Source organism: Oncorhynchus mykiss, chromosome 2 (assembly GCF_013265735.2).
Source record: "Oncorhynchus mykiss isolate Arlee chromosome 2, USDA_OmykA_1.1, whole genome shotgun sequence".
Taxonomy (NCBI): Eukaryota; Metazoa; Chordata; class Actinopteri; order Salmoniformes; family Salmonidae; genus Oncorhynchus; species Oncorhynchus mykiss.
In genome coordinates, this window is record NC_048566.1 from 64,528,508 (window position 1) to 64,547,069 (window position 18,562).

At 42.1% G+C, this 18,562-nt stretch overlaps 1 protein-coding gene across 5 annotated transcripts; it reads right to left on the bottom strand.

Moving 5' to 3' along the window:
* Positions 1-566: 566 nt before the first annotated feature.
* On the bottom strand, positions 567-11,884 carry wu:fa25f02 (cell wall protein DAN4). Of its 5 annotated transcripts, XM_036952982.1 has the most exons (6): positions 11,677-11,868; positions 10,351-10,408; positions 10,075-10,212; positions 8,828-9,063; positions 2,489-2,614; positions 567-2,287 (listed from the first exon to the last, which is right to left on the bottom strand). In XM_036952982.1, exons 4-6 carry the CDS (start codon positions 8,964-8,966, stop codon positions 1,347-1,349), a joined length of 1,206 nt encoding a protein of 401 aa, XP_036808877.1. In that variant the 5' UTR covers positions 8,967-9,063; positions 10,075-10,212; positions 10,351-10,408; positions 11,677-11,868; the 3' UTR covers positions 567-1,346. The 5 variants fall into 5 exon arrangements, with proteins under 5 accessions (XP_036808877.1, XP_021423902.1, XP_021423884.1 ...); XM_021568227.2 differs by lacking the exon at positions 10,351-10,408; XM_021568209.2 differs by lacking the exons at positions 10,075-10,212; positions 10,351-10,408 and having other exon boundaries at positions 11,677-11,884.
* Between the last annotated feature and the right edge of the window lie 6,678 nt (positions 11,885-18,562).

Genomic DNA, 18,562 nt, shown 5'->3' on the forward strand with positions numbered 1-18,562 from the left:
TGGGGAACGGGGATAAAGTCCACAGTAACGGTTGTTGGAACAAGAACTTTTAGAAAGCATTGGCATGAAGAGAGAAGTCAGCAGAGAAGCAAACGAGAAACATAACTTAACAACCTTTGGCACCTCAAGGCAGTTCTCTCCTAAATGTTACTCTAATGGAATCCATGTTCTCCCTTTTCAGCTTTTTCCCCCCTCAAAATAAATGCTGCCCTGGCGTGTGCTTTGTAAATGTGTCGGACCACCTCCACGCTCATTTTCTTCTCTGCCAATTAATTCCTAGTCCAGACCTTCGCTACAAAAACACACATTACATGTGCATCATATTCCCAGGAAGCTATTACTGTTGTTACACCCCCAGCTGATTGATATGCCCTTCTAAAAACACATTGAATCTCTCCCTGAAACACAGCATATACACAGTCGTGCAGACATGTCAAGAGTCTTACAAGAGTTGAGAGAATCAAAGACTACTAATGCATCTCACTGAAGCGCTGATTAATCCTTACTGACATTACAGAACTTTTTTTGTGGGGGGGGGGGGGGGGGGGGGGGTTGAAAGAAAAATCAATTTAATTCTTAATTGTTTTCTTTACTGGAAATAACATCATATAGCACATTAGTAAGATTTAAATTGGCACATAACAGGCCTTCAGACCCGTTTCCAACCTTGACAGAAGTTCCTCCACATTGGAAAGTCTCTTGGTTATCATATAACCGTTCCTTCTTCTTCGTCATGGAATGGAGTTCATAAATGGCTAGACAATTCCCTTGGCTTTAACGTTAATGTGCTTCAGTGATCATTTTGGCCTTCAATCTTATCCAAGGACAGGAATGGTAAACAAAGGAAACATGCAAGTCGTGAACAAAGGAAAATAGCATGAAAAAAATTTACAAAAACGTACACAAAGCAATGGATACATACAAGTGAAAAATGTACAATAAATGAAATACCAGAGATGTAAATAAAGCTACATCAATAAACCTTTTCAGCCCCTTTTCCACAGAACTCAGAATGATATTCACCATTTAAAAAAACAGAACACAAGTCTATGGCCATAATCCTATTGGTTTGAGGTGGAATACTAATCTGCATAGAAATGTAAGACATAGAAATATAGGACTAACAAACCAATGTGGTGATACAACAGCAGGGGCAACTTATATTTGAACAATCTCTGTATGCTGGAGTACCTTTAAGACAGAAATGTTACACAATACTAGGGCAAAGGCTGCTGCAACATTGACAATCTCTTAACTCATGTATGTTATGAACCATTTCCGATAAAGAAAATGTAAAAATAGAAATAACCGAACCATGTTGAAATGTAAACACTCAACTATCACTTTTAAACGCCTGAATCAGAATACATTCCATTGATGAGATAGTCCACCTGGTTGTAGTCTTTCCTCCTGTAACTCTTATAGGCCTGTGTGAGGAAGAGAACAACTGTAACTAGGAAGAAGAGGAGGCCAAACAACAGAACAGCCAATAGAGCGCTTGTGTCCACCAACTGGCGAGTCAGAATCTCGCCGGCAACAACATCTATAATGGCTCTGTTGGTGTCTTCGTCCAGCCTTTTTGTGCTGACCTCAGCAGTGGCGGTTGAAGGAACCATGGCGTTTCCGGAGGTAGCTTGAGAGCTGGGGGCCTCCGGAATGGTTGGTGACGGCTTCTTCTCCTCATCTGTAGGCGTGTCTGCGGTGGTGGTTGTTTTTGGAGTGGTAGTTGACGGTAATGCTGTTGTTTTTATTGTGGTGGCAGTTGTTGGTATTGTTGTTTTGGTGGTAGTTGGTTGTGTTGTGGTGGTATTGGTAGTAGATGGCATTGCTGTTGTGGTGGTAGTAGTCATAGTGGTGGTTGCTGTGGTTTCTGATTCCGTTATTGTCATTATCTGTGTGATGGCTAGTGGAGTCATAACAGTAGTAGATTCCAGCTTTACTGAAGTGGCTGTGGTGGTTACTGGACTTTGGACCTTTGACTTGTGGGATGTCTCAGATAGTGTAGTTGCTGTGTCATTCTTGGGAGCTGCCAAAGGTGCTGCATTCATGATAGATGCAGTTAAGACATCAGGAGAGTCTCCAGCAGTTGGAGCCTGACCAGCATCGCTGTGCTGTGAGGTAGAGCCGGTCTCATTGAGGGCAGAGGTTTGTGTAGTTTGATTGGCATTATTGCTGACTGTCAATTTATGCGCAGTAGGGTTCTTATGTTGGCTTTCTGACGGAGTTACGGAACTTGAAGACTGAGGGACATGTTTAGCGTCTCTCTTAAAAACACTGATGTCTGTTTCTGGGGGGCGGAAAAACAGATTTAAAATACTGTGACAAATGTAAAGGCATTACACGACATGCATTTCGATCACAAAATTGATGGTTAATTTACAACCCTTGGAAACCAAAAGATTCAGTAACTAGATTAATCAACAAAAAAATATTAATATTGGTAATAAGAAGCTAATAAACATTATCCACCCAAGCATTGTGTACACACCGTGTTCCCTTATCAGGTCAGCGACGGCAATACTGCTACAGTTGGTGCAATTTGGACATGTCAAGAAAAAGCAGGTGGACTTCTCTTTCCAAAAGACAGCATGATCACATGTCATATTGAGTGAGCCTGTGGAATAAAACACACAAAAAAATGTAATTAAGCCAGAAATTGTACCAGTCAAAAGTTGACACACCTATGAGTTTGACTATTTTCTACATTGTGGAACAGTGAAGACATCAAAACTATAAAATAACACATATGGAATCATGTAGTGACCAAAAAAAAAAAAAAAAAAAAGTTAAACAAACATTTATTTTATATTTGAGATTCATCAAAGTCGCCTTGACAGCTTTACACACGCTTGGCATTCTCTCAACCAGCATCATGAGGAATACCTTTCCTTGAAGGAGTTTCTACATATGCTGAGCACTTGTTGGCTGTTTTTCCTTCACTCTGCAGTCCAACTCCTCCCAAACCATCTCAATTGGGGTTGAGGTCGGGTGATTGTGGAGGCCAGGTCATCTGATGCAGCACTTCATCACGCTCCTTCTTGGTCAAATAGCACTTACACAGCCTGGAGGTGTGTTGGGTCATTGTCCTGTTGAAAAACAAATAATAGCGCAAACCAGATGGGATGGTGTATCGCTGCAGAATGCTGTGGTAGCCATGCTGGTTAAGTGTGCCTTGAATTCTAAATAAATCACTGACAGTGTCATCGGCAAAGCACCCCCACACCTCCTCCTCCATGCTTCATGGTGGGAACCACACACGTGGAGATCATCCGTTCACCTACTCTGCGTCTCACGAAGACACGGCGGTTGGAACCAAATATCTCAAATTTGGACTCATCAGACCAAAGGACCGATTTCCACCGGTCTGAGGTCCATTGCTCGTGTTTCTTGGCCCAAACAAGTCTCTTCTTCTTATTGGTGTAATTTAGTAGTGGTTTCTTTGCAGCAATTCTGCCATGAAGGCCTGATTCATGCAGTCTCCTCTGAACAGTTGATGTTGAGATGCGTCTGTAACTTGAACTCTGTGAAGCATTTATTTGGGCTGGAATTTCTGAGAATGGTATTTGAATTTATTATGGATCCCCATTAGTTCCTGCCAAAGCAGCAGCTGCTCTTCCTGGGGTACAGCAAAATTAAGGCAGTTTATACAATTTTAAAAACATTACAATACGTTCACAGATTTCACAACACACTGTGTGCCCTCAGGCCCCTACTCCACCACATACAGTTGAAGTCAGAAGTTTACATACACCTTAGCCAAGTACATTTAAACTCAGTTTAACAATTCCTGACACTTAATCCTAGTAAAAATTCCCCGTCTTAGGTCAGTTAGGATCACCACATTATTTTAAGAAATGTCAGAATAATATCAGAGAGAATGATTTATTTCAGCTTTTACTTCCATCATCACATTCCTAGTGGGTCAGAAGTTCACATACACTCAATTAGTATTTGGTAGCTTTGCCTTTAAATTGTTTAACTTGGGTCAAACATTTCAGGTAGCCTTCCACAAGCTTCCCACAATAAGTTGGGTGAATGTTGGCCCATTCCTCCTAACAGAGATGGTGTAACTGAGTCAGGTTTTTAGGCCTCCTTGCTCACACACAATTTCAGTTCTACCCACACATTTTCTATGGGATTGAGGTCAGGGCTTTGTGATGGCCACTCCAATACCTTGACTTTGTTGTCCTTAAGCCATTTTGCCACAACTTTGGAAGAATGCTTGGGGTCATTGTCCATTTGGAAGACCCATTTGCGACCAAGCTTTAACTTCCTGACTGATGTCTTGAAATTGCTTCAATATATCGACATCATTGTGCTTCCTCATGATGCCATCTATTTTGTTAAGTGCAAGCAGCCTTTCGGGTTATGTCGATATAGGATTAGTTTTACTGTGGATAGAGATACTTTTGTACCCATTTCCTCCAGCATCTTCACAAGGTCCTTTGCTGTTGTTCTGGGATTGATTTGCACTTTTCTCACCAAAGTACGCTCATCTCTAGGAGACAGAATGCGTCTCCTTCCTGAGCGGTATGATGGCCGCCTGGTCCCATGGTGTTTATACTTGCGTACTATTGTTTGTACAGATGAACCTGGTACCTTCAGGCGTTTGGAAATTGCTCCTAAGGATGAACCAGATTGACTTCAGGTCAACAACAAAAAATTCTGAAGGTCTTGGCTGATTTCTTTTGTGCCTCTCATAGTCTGTTCTGGACTTGGGGACTGTGAAGAGACCTCTTGTGACATGTCTTGTGGGGTGTGCATGGGTGTCCAAGCTGTGAGCCAGTAGTTTAGACAGTCAGCTCGGTGCATTCAACATGTCAATACCTCTCATAAATAAAAGTAGTGATGAAGTCAATCTCTCCTTGACTTTCAGCCAGGAGACATTGACATGCATATTATTAATATTAGCTCTCTGTGTACATCCAAGGGCCAGCCGTGCTGCCCTGTTCTGAGCCAATTGCAATTTTCTTAAGTCCTTTTTTGTGGCACCTGACCACACGACTGAACAGTAGTCAAGGTGTGACAAAACTAGGGCCTGAAGGACCTGCCTTGTTGATGTCGTTAAGAAGGCATAGCATTGCACTATTATTGATAGACTTGTCCCCATCTTTGCTACTACTGCATCAATATGCTTTGACCATGACAGTTTACAATCTAGGGTTACTCCAAGCAGTTCAGTCATCTAAACTTGCTAAATTACCACATTATTTATTACAAGATTTAGTGAGTGTTTTGTTCCAAATACAATGCTTTAAGTTTTAGAAATATTTAGGGCTAACTAATTCCTTGCTACCCACTATGAAACTAACTGCAGCTCTTTGTTGAGTGTTGCAGTCATTTCAGTCACTATAGTAGCTGACATGTATAGTGTTGAGTCATCCGCATATATAGACACTCTGGCTTTACTCAAAGTCAGTGGCATGTCATTAGTAAAAAAAAATGTTTTTAAAGCAAGGGGCCTAAATAGCTACCCTGGGGAATTCCTGATTCTAACTGGATTATATTTGAGAGGCTTCCATTAAAAGAACACCCTCTGTGTTCTGTTAGACAAGTAACTCTTTATCCACATTATAGCAGGGGGTGTATAGTCATAACACATACGTCTTTTCAGCAGCAGACTATGATCGATAATGTCCAAAGCTGCACTGAAGTCTAACAAGACAGCCCCCCCATTATTTTATCATCAATTTCTCTCCTTCCATCAGTCATTTGTGTAAGTGCTGTGCTTGTTTAGTGTCCTCCCCTATAAGCATGCTGAAATTCTGTCGTCAATTTGTTTACTGTGAAATAGCATTGTATCTGGTTAAACAAGTTTTTTCCCCAGAAGATAGTAAGGGTTAGTAACAGGCTGATTGGTCAGCTATTTGAGCCAGTAAAGGGGGCTTTACTATTCTTGGGTAGGGGAATTACTTTTGCTTCCCTCCAGGCCCGAGGGCACATGCTCTATAGTAGGCTTAAAATGAAGACAAGGCAAATAGGAGTGGTAATATCATCTGCTATCATCCTCAGTAATTTTCCATCCAGATTGTCAGACCCCGGTGGCTTGTCATTGTTGAAAGACAATTTTTTTCTTCACCTCTTCCTCACTGACTTTACAGAATGAAAAAGTACATTTCTTGTCATTCAGAATTTGGTCCGATATACTTGGATGTGTAATGTCAGCGTTTGTTGCTGTCATGTCATCCCTACGTTTGCTTACCATGCCAATGAAAAAGTCATAAAAGTAGTTTGCAAAATCAGTGGGCTTTGTGATGAATGAGCCATCTGATTAAATGAATGAAGGAGCCAAGTTAGCTTTTTTCCCCCCTAAATTTAATTGAAGGTGCCCCAAAGCTGCCAGACTTAATTGCCATACCTTTTGCCTCATCCCTCACAACCATACAATTCCTCATCAATACAAGGGGATTTAACAGTTTTTACAGTAATTTTCTTAAATGGGTGCGTGCTAATTAGTAACTGGAATAAGTAGTTTCATAAGTGAGTCATGTGCAGCGTCTGGTTGCTCCTCATCACACACCAGACCAGCAAATATTATTTACATCATCAACATATGAATCCCTACAAAACTGGTAACTAACAAACTTATCCTCTGCAGCAGAGGTAACTCTGGGTCTTCCTTTCATGTGGCGGTTCTCATGAGAGCCAGTTTCATCATAGCGCTTGATGGTTTTTGCAACTGCACTTGAAGAAACTTTCAAAGTTCTTCAAATGTTCCGTATTGACTGACCATGTCTTAAAGTAGTGATGGACTTGTCATTCCTCTTTGCTTATTTAAGTTGTTCTTTCCATAATACGGACTTGGTCTTTTACAAATGATTCCATTTGTATTATTTCATAGTTATGATGTCTTAAGTATTATTCTACAATGTTGAAAATAGTCAATAAAGAAAAACCCTGGAATGAGTAAGCTTGTCTAAACTTTTGACTGGTACTGTATATTAACTCAAGACTGAAGAATGGAACATACCAAGAGCATAGTTATGCAGGCAACATAAATATAGCTGGTCAACAAATAACACTTCAGGAGTTATCCAAACATGTCTCCCAAAAGGTTGCCGCAAAAACGCCTGGGAATTCCTTAAAAAAAATGTTCACCACAGGGACTAAGGTTGTCAGCGTGAAATGAAATAAGAGTAGTACTGAAAAATAGAGTAAAAACAGTCTCAGCAACCACCGTCCGTGTTTATCAGGAGATCTGGGATCCATTACAGAAACAGATGGGAGAAAAACAGGCCTGTTTACGCCTCCTTTGATCCCTTCCAAACTCGTGTGCTGGAGCTATCCTCTCAGTTACACACCTCTGCCTCAACATCCAGCCGTGCACGCCTGATGGCTCTCTTCCCACTGCAGAGCAGACCTACTGATGAGGATAACAGGTGGGGAAAAGCAGAAGAGCGGAGGCGGCCCTGGGCCTGCACCGAGGAGAGGAGCCGGCCCCACCGGGGAGTCAATGTGAGAGGAGGCAGAGCGAGTTGTGCGACCTCAAGTCTGTCTCCTCTCCTGCTTTATTTTAAAGCTGCTGCTAGGCGCCGAGGAATCAAAACTCCTTTGTGGTTAAAAACTTCAGGTGAAATGATGATCGAGCAAGAAGAGAGAGAAAAAAAGTTTGTCCTAGAGAGCCATTCCTGGTCAGTGATGGCAAACTAACTGGAAGGCCAGATGCGTTGTGTTTTTAATGATTCCCCAGCTGTTCCAAATGGGACGGGAAAAGAGTGTGGAGAGTTGGAAGTTGAGGAAAGCAGGGAGAGGGGGTAAGAATATCAATGTTGCAGATGGCCCCTCCCTCCCCTTCCTCTTAAGTTACTAGGAGGTCACCCTATGCTAGGGGCATGACGTGTCCCAAACATACAGGTCTCTAAGCTGGAATGCTAAATGATTATGTATTTATAGCTCTCTGTCATACCACACATTACATGCTTCCAGATGGTAATGGCGACCTTGTTTTCATGCCCTACTACTTTTCAAACCCACATTGCCTCTCGGAAACCCTGTCGCGTGTTTAGGGTGGATCATGTGGTGTAACTGAAAGAAGGCTGGGCCAGTTACAACTAACTCCTCCCATGGAGATAACTGCCTTTGGGTTATATGTAGCGATGCATTTGCTGCATAAATCTGACCAGGTGGTGCAGCAAGAAGTATTGTAAGATCTAATTTAAAGAAGAACCTGTCATGACAAAGGCTGCGTTTACACAGGCAGCCCAATTCTGATCTTTTTCCCCCATTAATTGGTCTTTTGAACAATAAGATCCAAAAAATATCTGATTTAAAGAGATGTGATTGGGCAAAACACAAATTAGTGGAAAAAATACATTGAATTTGGCTGTCTATGTAAATGCAGCCTTTACACTCATGGGGTAAGGCTCTCCAAAGCAGCGCCAGGCACATACACAACACAGCAAGGCCTAAGAATCCCTTTCATCTTAAATCTGAAACACATGGTTGCTTTAAAATTATATGTCCTTCAGTAGAAAGATGTGATTTGGGGGGAAAAAAATAACGTTATGGCTACTCCCATATCGGCAGTGTTCCTGCTTTATCCAAGAGGTAAGCTTTGAGATGTAGGTAGGTAGGTAGCATGCAGCTTATCTTTTTCTATAAGAGCTTCCTTCAGGTTATGAGTGACTAACGTTTATACGAGAAGTAGTAAGACAATGTATCAAACATTGGTGAGCTTTAGTGGACTGGTGTACATTCCACAACCAGAACATATTTGATATGTTTTCAGTCAAATAGAGTTGGAGCAAAGATATAGTATTTGTGTGTGTTTTCACTTTTCACCTGTGGCAACACACCTGATTTGTTGATTTTCTGATTCAAAACTTACATGCTTCAGAGCAATGGGTTTGCTCTGTCATTGTCTGGCTGGCCACAATGCTGAACTGGCTGGCCACATGGGATGACAGACAAGGTAGCACCAGCAGCCCAAGGACAGGGGACAGGACGAGGAGAAGATGCAGGGTCATGGTGAAATGGTGGCACACACACTGGGCAGGGAGAGGAAGGTGGTGGACACGAGTCACAATGAAGGCAGGGGACACACCACCATCACAGCTCTAACATCTACAGGAGGGCACAGAAATTGAAAAAGGTCTTATTAAAGATATTTGCAGCCGTCATCATCCCATAGAATTGCATATAATTTACAGACGTGTTTGCATTTTAATGTTGTACTTTTATCTTCCATAAAGCCATGGTTGATGGATCACTTCCATCTCAATGTTATTCAAGACACGCATTGCCATTAAAATAATGAATTGTGAAGTTTCACATTTGTAGCGAAAAAGACAAAAACATGTTTGATTCTGGCTCCAGGTAGCCAATGTCTGTGCCATGAGCTGTTTAGAGACCAATTGCAAGTTTGACTCATGAGCAGCATCTAGCGGGATTACTACAAAACATACAACTGTTTTAAAATTATATTGCCTGTTACAAATTGATGATATAGTTCAAGTTTCATGTAACATCTGAGGATATGTATAATGATTTTTCGATCTAGCCTAGTTAACAAAGAATAGACAGAGGGATAGATGCTTGTAGCAGAACACATATTTCACCATTGTACTGGGCAGCGTAGTTATTTCTGATACCATCACAATTCTGATACCATAAATAGGCTATCATACACGTATATTTGGATACATCCATAACAATGAGCTAATGATGAAGGCGCTATTTCCCCTGGCATAGAAAATGTGCTCACTCGTCAAGACACTGTTGTTCAGAGGAGCTAGCTAACACAATCACTTCAAACTGAAGCTGAAAAGACTGCAAACTACCTGCACTTCGTTTTGACTTATTTTCATTTCTTTGTATATATCCATTAAAATTATGCCAGTTGATTCATGATTGACTGCCTAAGAAACGCTGTCTGCTTGTCTGTCTCGATCATTACAGCAATACAAGGTTAATACAAATCTCCACTGTTGAAAACTAAATGTTAGTCTAAAATAAAATGTGATAATGTCTAGATGCTTTTTATAGTGGAGATCAAGTTTATAAATTGCCTGGCTGGGCTGATGAGACAGTGGATTGCGCAGTGAGATGGAACAGTAAAAAGGCACTTTAACTCACAGATTTAGCCGGAGGTCATTTGTGGTATAGACACCGGCTGGAATGCGGTGTTGTATAAAATTCAGTTGTTCAACAATTCCGTGGCCCTCACAGCGGTTTTAGCATTCCAGAATATTGTTAAATCCTTGAGGACACTCACTGTTTATAGAGTAAGATGACAGTTGACTATTCTGTATCATGTTATACAGTAGTAAGAAGCCAACCCAAATATCATACCATTGTCAAACACCCAGAAAAGGAACATGCATACATTCTACAAGAAACAAAATCTCTCACCATTGCTGTCCTTAAGATATAATGGTTACACCTTTTCAGACCTCTTGTTGGCTCTGCCCTAAATGTAAACACCACTTAGCTGAACAAATTGCCATAGTCCACTGTATGCGTGCCAACGTGGTGATCATGTGATGAACAGATTTCACTCCACTCTATTCTCCACCCAACTTTCATTGCACAAATGGACAGTTTACAGAGTAGTTAACTAGTTACATGTGTATGAAAAACACCAGGGAAGTCTGGCTTTGTGTATTTATTACCAATGAGCATTGGCAATATGGTTTAACCTTAACATCCCATCATCAAACCACGCTAGCTAGCTATATTTGTTTTGTAGGAGATTTTCCAGTCATCTGATGATTCTCAGTACCTATACTGTTCTCTTTGAAGTAGAAATAATAATCAATATAAGTTTAAATATTAGACATGTGTAAGCAGAATGAAGGCTGAAGCCCATGTGAGTGTACAAAGCTGGATCAACATAGAATCCACCATTGGACATGTAAAAACAAAACGTAAGCAGAATCTGTGTAGATGAGGCAAGGTAAACTAACAAGACGTGACTGGTCTGGGCTATATCTGATCAGGTGAAGGATACTGGACACGCACATGAGTTAATCACACAGACAACATCAGCCTGAACTTGTAAAGACCTTTGGACAGGAACATTAGCTAAGGGGTATGCATGTCACACCCCCAATAGAATATATGCCCCAATATCTGAACCAATAAGAGAATGGAAACTAAGTAAGACAACATTATTCGTAAAGTGGAGTGACAATGTTATGTAAGGGTAAAACTGTATAAAAGCCCAGCACTAAGAATAAGGCAGTTGTTCCATGGAATTGCTCAGCTTCTGTTACTTTTGTAATAAAGTCTAATTGAATTTACAAGCTCCTGTATCTGAGAAGTATTTGATCTAATATTTTCTAGAACAGTTTCCTGAACACTCAACAAATATCTGTCTTCAGACCTCTTCCCCCAGTCATTTTGATAGCTGCTAACTTAGCTAGAAGCCAACAGTTATGGAGTTAGTTATTAGCTAGCTAACAACATTGTGCTTCCTACAATTAACTTCACCTTTTGGTTGTAGTTACGCTACTGAAATTAAGAGACAGTTTCACTGTGTTGTACTAGCTGTCCATGTGTCTGATTGTGTAGCTAACAGGCCAGCGTTTCTAGACCGGCAACAGTTTGCAAATCAGGATAGATACCATCAAAACCACCGTAGGTAGTCTAGCCACTACCCCCACTATTTGCTACCTAGTTTTAACGTAGTAGCTAGCGGCCATCTAGCTAACGTTAGCCAAAGACCAACTCACTCACCCAGGCAGGAGGAGGCTAAATGCACAACTTTTAGCCAACTTCTGTTCTTGTAGCTAACACCGTAGTAGTTAACGATCTACGTATGGGCTAAAAAGCTATGTCATGACACGCAGTCAAACACATCCTCCTTCCCAACACATACTATTTAGCTAGCCATTAACCTCATAGATGAGAACAATGATAAAGACATTTCACCGGATGTATAACTGTGAAGCATCCGCCTGGCGTCCACTCACTACCAAATATGGCGGTGAGGGGAAGCCCAGTTGCCGGCAGTGGGAGAAGATGGAACGAGATGGAATTTTGGCCGACATTCTGCAAATGCTCTCATCGATGAAATAATTGATCACAATACAGTTTTCTGTTCCCAAAACTAAAATCTATTGCGAACAGAGTGGACTAAGTTTGGTAGACTATACCCTTTGCCAAAGTTTCCAATTTTTTTTTATTGTTTAGTAGGAGTGCAAGGGCGAATTGACTTATTGCACACGCGCACTTCACGAGTAGGCTTTCAATAACATAAATATGCCAATATATGTCTACAGCGGGTTGGTCAAAACAAGCATTGCGATTGGTTGAGAAGCGTTCTAAGCCATACTAAAAAAACAGTTTAGCATGATAAACCTGACTCAAAATAATCATCTTGAAATCATTAACTTGGTCTCCACTGTAAAAATTGTCTAGACATTATTTCGCCTTGCTTCTAGCCTAACATTTGGTTTGCAACAACAGGGGTTTGTACAAATGTTGCTGTCTGTCTCTCGACTTTTGCAACATTGTTTCAATATTGAAATTCGATCTTCACTGTCCTAATGAAAATGAACGTGTCAGGAAGAGATTGACATATTTTATCATATTTTACCAGTCGAAATCATGGATCAACATATTTTTTTTATTGATATATATATATATAAGGAATATATATACAAGGAAATGTCAATAGAACAAAAGGTCAAACAAAATTACATAAACAAGATTCAACAACTGAGACATAAACTGAACAAGTTCCACTGACTTGACAATCAGAAATGTATCACTGAACAAAGGGGGGGGGGGGGGGGGGGGGTCAAAATCAAAAGTAACAGTCAGTATCTGGTGTGGCCACCAGCTGCATTAAGTACTGCAGTGCATCTCCTCCTCGTGGACTGCACCAGACTTGCCAGTTCTTGCTGTGAGATGTTACCCCACTCTTCCACCAACGCACCTGCAAGTTCCCGGACATTTCTGGGGGGAATGGCCCTAGCCCTCACCCTCTGATCCAACAAGTCCCAGACGTGCTCAATGGGATTGAGATCCGGGCTCTTCGCTGGCCATGGCAGAATGCTGACATTCCTGTCTTGCAGGAAATCACACAAAGAATGAGCAGTATGGCTGGTGGCATTGTCATGCTGGAGGGTCATGTCAAGATGAGCCTGCAGGAAGGGTAGCACATGAGGAAGGAGGATGTCTTCCCTGTAACGTGCAGCGTTGATATTGCCTGCAATGACAACAAGCTCAGTCCGATGATGTTTTGACCCACCACCCCAGACCATGACGGACCCTCTACCTCCAAATCGACCCTGCTCCAGAGGCCTCGGTGTAAGGCTCATTCTTTCAACGATAAACGCAAACCCGACCATCACCCCTGGTGAGACAAAACCACGACTCGTCAGTAAAGAGCATTTTTTGCCAGTCCGGTCCAGCGACAGTGGGTTTGTGCCTATAGGCGACGTTGTTGCCGGTGATGTCTGGTGAGGACCTGTCTTACAACAGGCCTACAAGCCTTCAGTCCAGCCTCTCTCAGCCTATTGCTGACAGTCTGAGCACCGATGGAGGAAATGTGAATTCCTGGTGTAACTCGGGCAGTTATTGTTGCCATCCTGTACCTGTCCCTCAGGTGTGATGTTCAGATGTACCGATCCCGTGCAGGTGTTGTTACACATGGTCTGCCACTGCGAGGACGATGGCAACAGCTCTCCGTCCTGTCTCCCTGTAGCGCTGTCTTAGGTATCTCACAGTACGGACATTGCAGTTTATTGCCCTGGCCACATCTGCAGTCCTCATGCCTCCTTGCAGCATGCCTAAGGCACGTTCACGCAGATGAGCAGGGACCCTGGGCATCTTTCTTCTGGTGTTTTTCAGAGTCAGTAGAAAGGCCTCTTTAGTGTCCTAAGTTTTTATAACTGTGACCTTAATTGCCTACCATCTGTAAGCTGTGAGGGTCTTAACGACCGTTCCACAGGTGCATGTTTATTCATTTTTGTAAGCATGAGAAACAGTGTTTAAACCCTTTACAATGAAGATCTGTGAAGTTATTTGGATTTTTGCAAATTATCTTTGAAAGACAGGGTCCTGAAAATGGGACATTCCTTTTTTTGCTGAATTTATTTCCAGGTCTCTCCAGAGATGTTCGATCGGGTTCAAGTCTGGAATCTGGCTGGGCAACTCAAGGACATTCTGAGACGTGTCCCGAAGCCACTCCTAGGTTGTCTTGGCTGTGTGCTTAGGGTAGTTGTAATGATGGAAGGTGAACCTTCACACCAGTCTGAGGTCCTAAGCGCTCTGGAGTAGGTTTTCATCAAGGATCTTTCTATTCTTTGCTCCGTTCATCTTTCCCTCGATCCTCCTTAGTCTCCCAGTCCCTGTCACTGAAAAACATCCCCACAACATGATGCTGCCACCACCATGATTCACCGTAGGGATGGTACCAGGTCTCCTCCAGACATTGCGCTTGGAATTTAGGCTAAAGATTTCAAGCTTGGTTTCATCAGACCAGAGAATCTTGTTTCTTATGGTCTGAGAGTCCTTTAGTTGCCTTTTGGCAAACTCCAAGCGAGCTGTCATGTGCCTTTTACTGAGGAGTAGTTATGTCTGGCCACTCTACCATAAAGGCCTGATTGGTAGAGTGCTGGAGAGATGGTTGTCCTTCTGGAAGGTTCTCCCATATCCACAGAGGATTGCTCAGTTTGGCCGGGCGGCCAGCTCTAGGATGAGTCTTGGTGGTTCCAAACTTTTCCCATTTAAGAATGATGGAGGCCACTGTGTTCTTAGCGACCTTCAAAAAAATCTGGACCCCTACAAATCAGCCGGGCTAGACAATCTGGACCCTTTCTTTCTAAAATGATCTGCCAAAATTGTTGCCACCCCTATTACTAGCCTGTTCAACCTCTCTTTCGTGTCGTCTGAGATTCCCAAAGATTGGAAAGCAGCTGCGGTCATCCCCCTCTTCAAAGGGGGTGACACTCTTGACCCAAACTGCTACAGACCTATATCTATCCTACCATGCCTTTCTAAGGTCTTCGAAAGCCAAGTCAACAAACAGATTAGCGACCATTTCGAATCTCACCATACCTTCTCTGCTATGCAATCTGGTTTCAGAGCTGGTCATGGGTGCACCTCAGCCACGCTCAAGGTCCTAAATGATATCTTAACCGCCATCGATAAGAAACATTACTGTGCAGCTGTATTCATTGATCTGGCCAAGGCTTTCAACTCTGTCAATCACCACATCCTCATCGGCAGACTCGACAGCCTTGGTTTCTCAAATGATTGCCTCGCCTGGTTCACCAACTACTTCTCTGATAGAGTTCAGTGTGTCAAATCGGAGGGTCTGCTGTCCGGACCTCTGGCAGTCTCTATGGGGGTGCCACAGGGTTCAATTCTTGGACCGACTCTCTTCTCTGTATACATCAATGAGGTCGCTCTTGTTGCTGGTGAGTCTCTGATCCACCACTATGCAGACGACACCATTCTGTATACTTCTGGCCCTTCTTTGGACACTGTGTTAACAACCCTCCAGGCAAGCTTCAATGCCAAATCAAATCAAATCAAATTTTATTTGTCACATACACATGGTTAGCAGATGTTAATGCGAGTGTAGCGAAATGCTTGTGCTTCTAGTTCCGACAATGCAGTAATAACAAGTAATCTAACTAACAATTCCAAAACTACTGTCTTGTACACAGTGTAAGGGGATAAAGAATATGTACATAAGGATATATGAATGAGTGATGGTACAGAGCAGCATAGGCAAGATACAGTAGATGGTATCGAGTACAGTATGTACAAATGAGATGAGTATGTAAACAAAGTGGCATAGTTTAAAGTGGCTAGTGATACATGAATTACATAAGGATACAGTCGATGATATAGAGTACAGTATATACGTATGCATATGAGATGAATATGAGATGACAACTCTCCTTCCGTGGCCTCCAATTGCTCTTAAATACAAGTAAAACTAAATGCATGCTCTTCAACCGATCGCTACCTGTACCTACCCGCCTGTCCAACATTACTACTCTGGACGGCTCTGACTTAGAATACGTGGACAACTACAAATACTTAGGTGTCTGGTTAGACTGTAAACTCTCCTTCCAGACCCATATCAAACATCTCCAATCCAAAGTTAAATCTAGAATTGGCTTCCTATTTCGCAACAAAGCATCCTTCACTCATGCTGCCAAACATACCCTTGTAAAACTGACCATCCTACCAATCCTCGACTTTGGCGATGTCATTTATAAAATAGCCTCCAATACCCTACTCAACAAATTGGATGCAGTCTATCACAGTGCAATCCGTTTTGTCACCAAAGCCCCATATACTACCCACCATTGCGACCTGTACGCTCTCGTTGGCTGGCCCTCGCTTCATTCTCGTTGCCAAACCCACTGGCTCCATGTCATCTACAAGACCCTGCTAGGTAAAGTCCCCCCTTATCTCAGCTCGCTGGTCACCATTGCATCTCCCACCTGTAGCACACGCTCCAGCAGGTATATCTCTCTAGTCACCCCCAAAACCAATTCTTTCTTTGGCCGCCTCTCCTTCCAGTTCTCTGCTGCCAATGACTGGAACGAACTACAAAAATCTCTGAAACTGGAAACACTTATCTCCCTCACTAGCTTTAAGCACCAACTGTCAGAGCAGCTCACAGATTACTGCACCTGTACATAGCCCACCTATAATTTAGCCCAAACAACTACCTATTTCCCTACTGTATTTAATTTATTTATTTATTTTGCTCCTTTGCACCCCATTGTTTTTATTTCTACTTTGCACATTCTCCCATTGCAAATCTACCATTCCAGTGTTTTACTTGCTATATTTTATTTACTTTGCCACCATGGCCTTTTTGCCTTTTACCTCCCTTATCTCACCTAATTTGCTCACATCGTATATAGACTTGTTTATACTGTATTATTGACTGTATGTTTGTTTTACTCCATGTGTAACTCTGTGTCGTTGTATGTGTCGAACTGCTTTGCTTTATCTTGGCCAGGTCGCAATTGTAAATGAGAACTTGTTCTCAACTTGCCTACCTGGTTAAATAAAGGTGAAATAAATAAATAAAATCCTGCAGAATTTTTTTGGTACCCTTCCCCAGATCTGTCCCTTGACACATTTCTGTCCCGGAGCTCTACGGACAATTCCTTTGACCTCATGGCTTTTTGCTCTGACATGCACGGTTAACTTTGGGATCTTACATAGACAGGTGTGTGCATTTCCAAATCATGTCCAATCAATTGAATTTGCCACAGGTGGACTCCAATCAAGTTGCAGAAACATCTCAAGGATGACCTATAGAAACAGGATACAACTTACCTTAATTTCGACACTCTTAGCAAAGAGTCTGAATACTTAAGTAAATAAGGTATTTCTGTTTTTATTTTTAATACATTTGCAAAAAAATTCTAAAAACCTGTTTTCCCTTTGTCATTATGGGGTATTGTGTGTAGATTGATAATTTTAACAGAAAGAAAAGAAAACGGCTGCAACATAACAAAATGTGGAAAAAGTCAAGGGGTCTGAATACTTTCCCAATGAACTGTACAGTCCCGACACAAATCTAGGGTTGCTACCCAAGCCGGCTGGTCCGTCAGTCTATCGGTTCGGTTGCCAGAGACGCAATCCAGTTGTTAAGACTTTTTGTTGTAAATCTATATACTTGCGACCCAGTCGTTCATTGTAAATATTCTGTTGCCATGATGGCTGGCAGTGTTCTTATCCCTTGATTGCTTGCTAGTGATTTTGGGGGGAATACATCCATAACAATGAGCTAATGATGTGCATTTTCGCCTGGCATCGAACATTTGTTCTCTCGCCATGCCACTGTTCAGAAGAGATAGGTAGCCAACTAGACAGCAAACACAATCACTTCAAATTGAAACTGGAATGAGAGCAAACTAGCTTTATGTTGTGTTTTTCAATTGAAATTTCTTTGTACACTGAACAAAAATATATACACAACATGTAAACTGTTGGTCCCATGTTTCATGAGCTGAAATAAAAAATCCAAGAAATTTTCCATGCACACAAAAGGCTTGTGCACAAATTTGTTTACATTCCTGTTAGTGAGCATTTCTCCTTCGCCAAGATAATCCATTCACCTGACAGGTGTGGCATATCAAGAAGCTGATTAAACAGCTTGAGGGCTCCCGAGTGGCGCAGCGGTCCAAGGCACCACATCTCAGTGCAAGAGGCATCACTACAGTTCCTGGTTTGATTCCAGGCTGTATCACATCCGGCTGTGATTGGGAGTCCCATAGGGCGGTGCACAATTGGCCCAGCGTTGTCCGGGTTTGGCTGGGGTAGGCCGTCATTGTAAATAAGAATTTGTTCTTAACTGAGTTTTCTAGTTAAATAAAGGTTAAATGTAAAGCATTATACAGTTCAAGTCGGAAGTTTACATACACCTTAGCCAAATACATTTAAAGATATCAGCCAAGACCTCAGAAAAAAAATGGTAGACCTCCACAAGTCTGGTTCATCTTTGGGAGGAATTTCCAAATGCCTGAAGGTACCATGTTCATCTGTACAAACAATAGTACGCAAGTATAAACACCATAGGACCACGCAGCCGTCATACCGCTCAGGAAGGAGACGCGTTCTGTCTCCTAGAGATGAA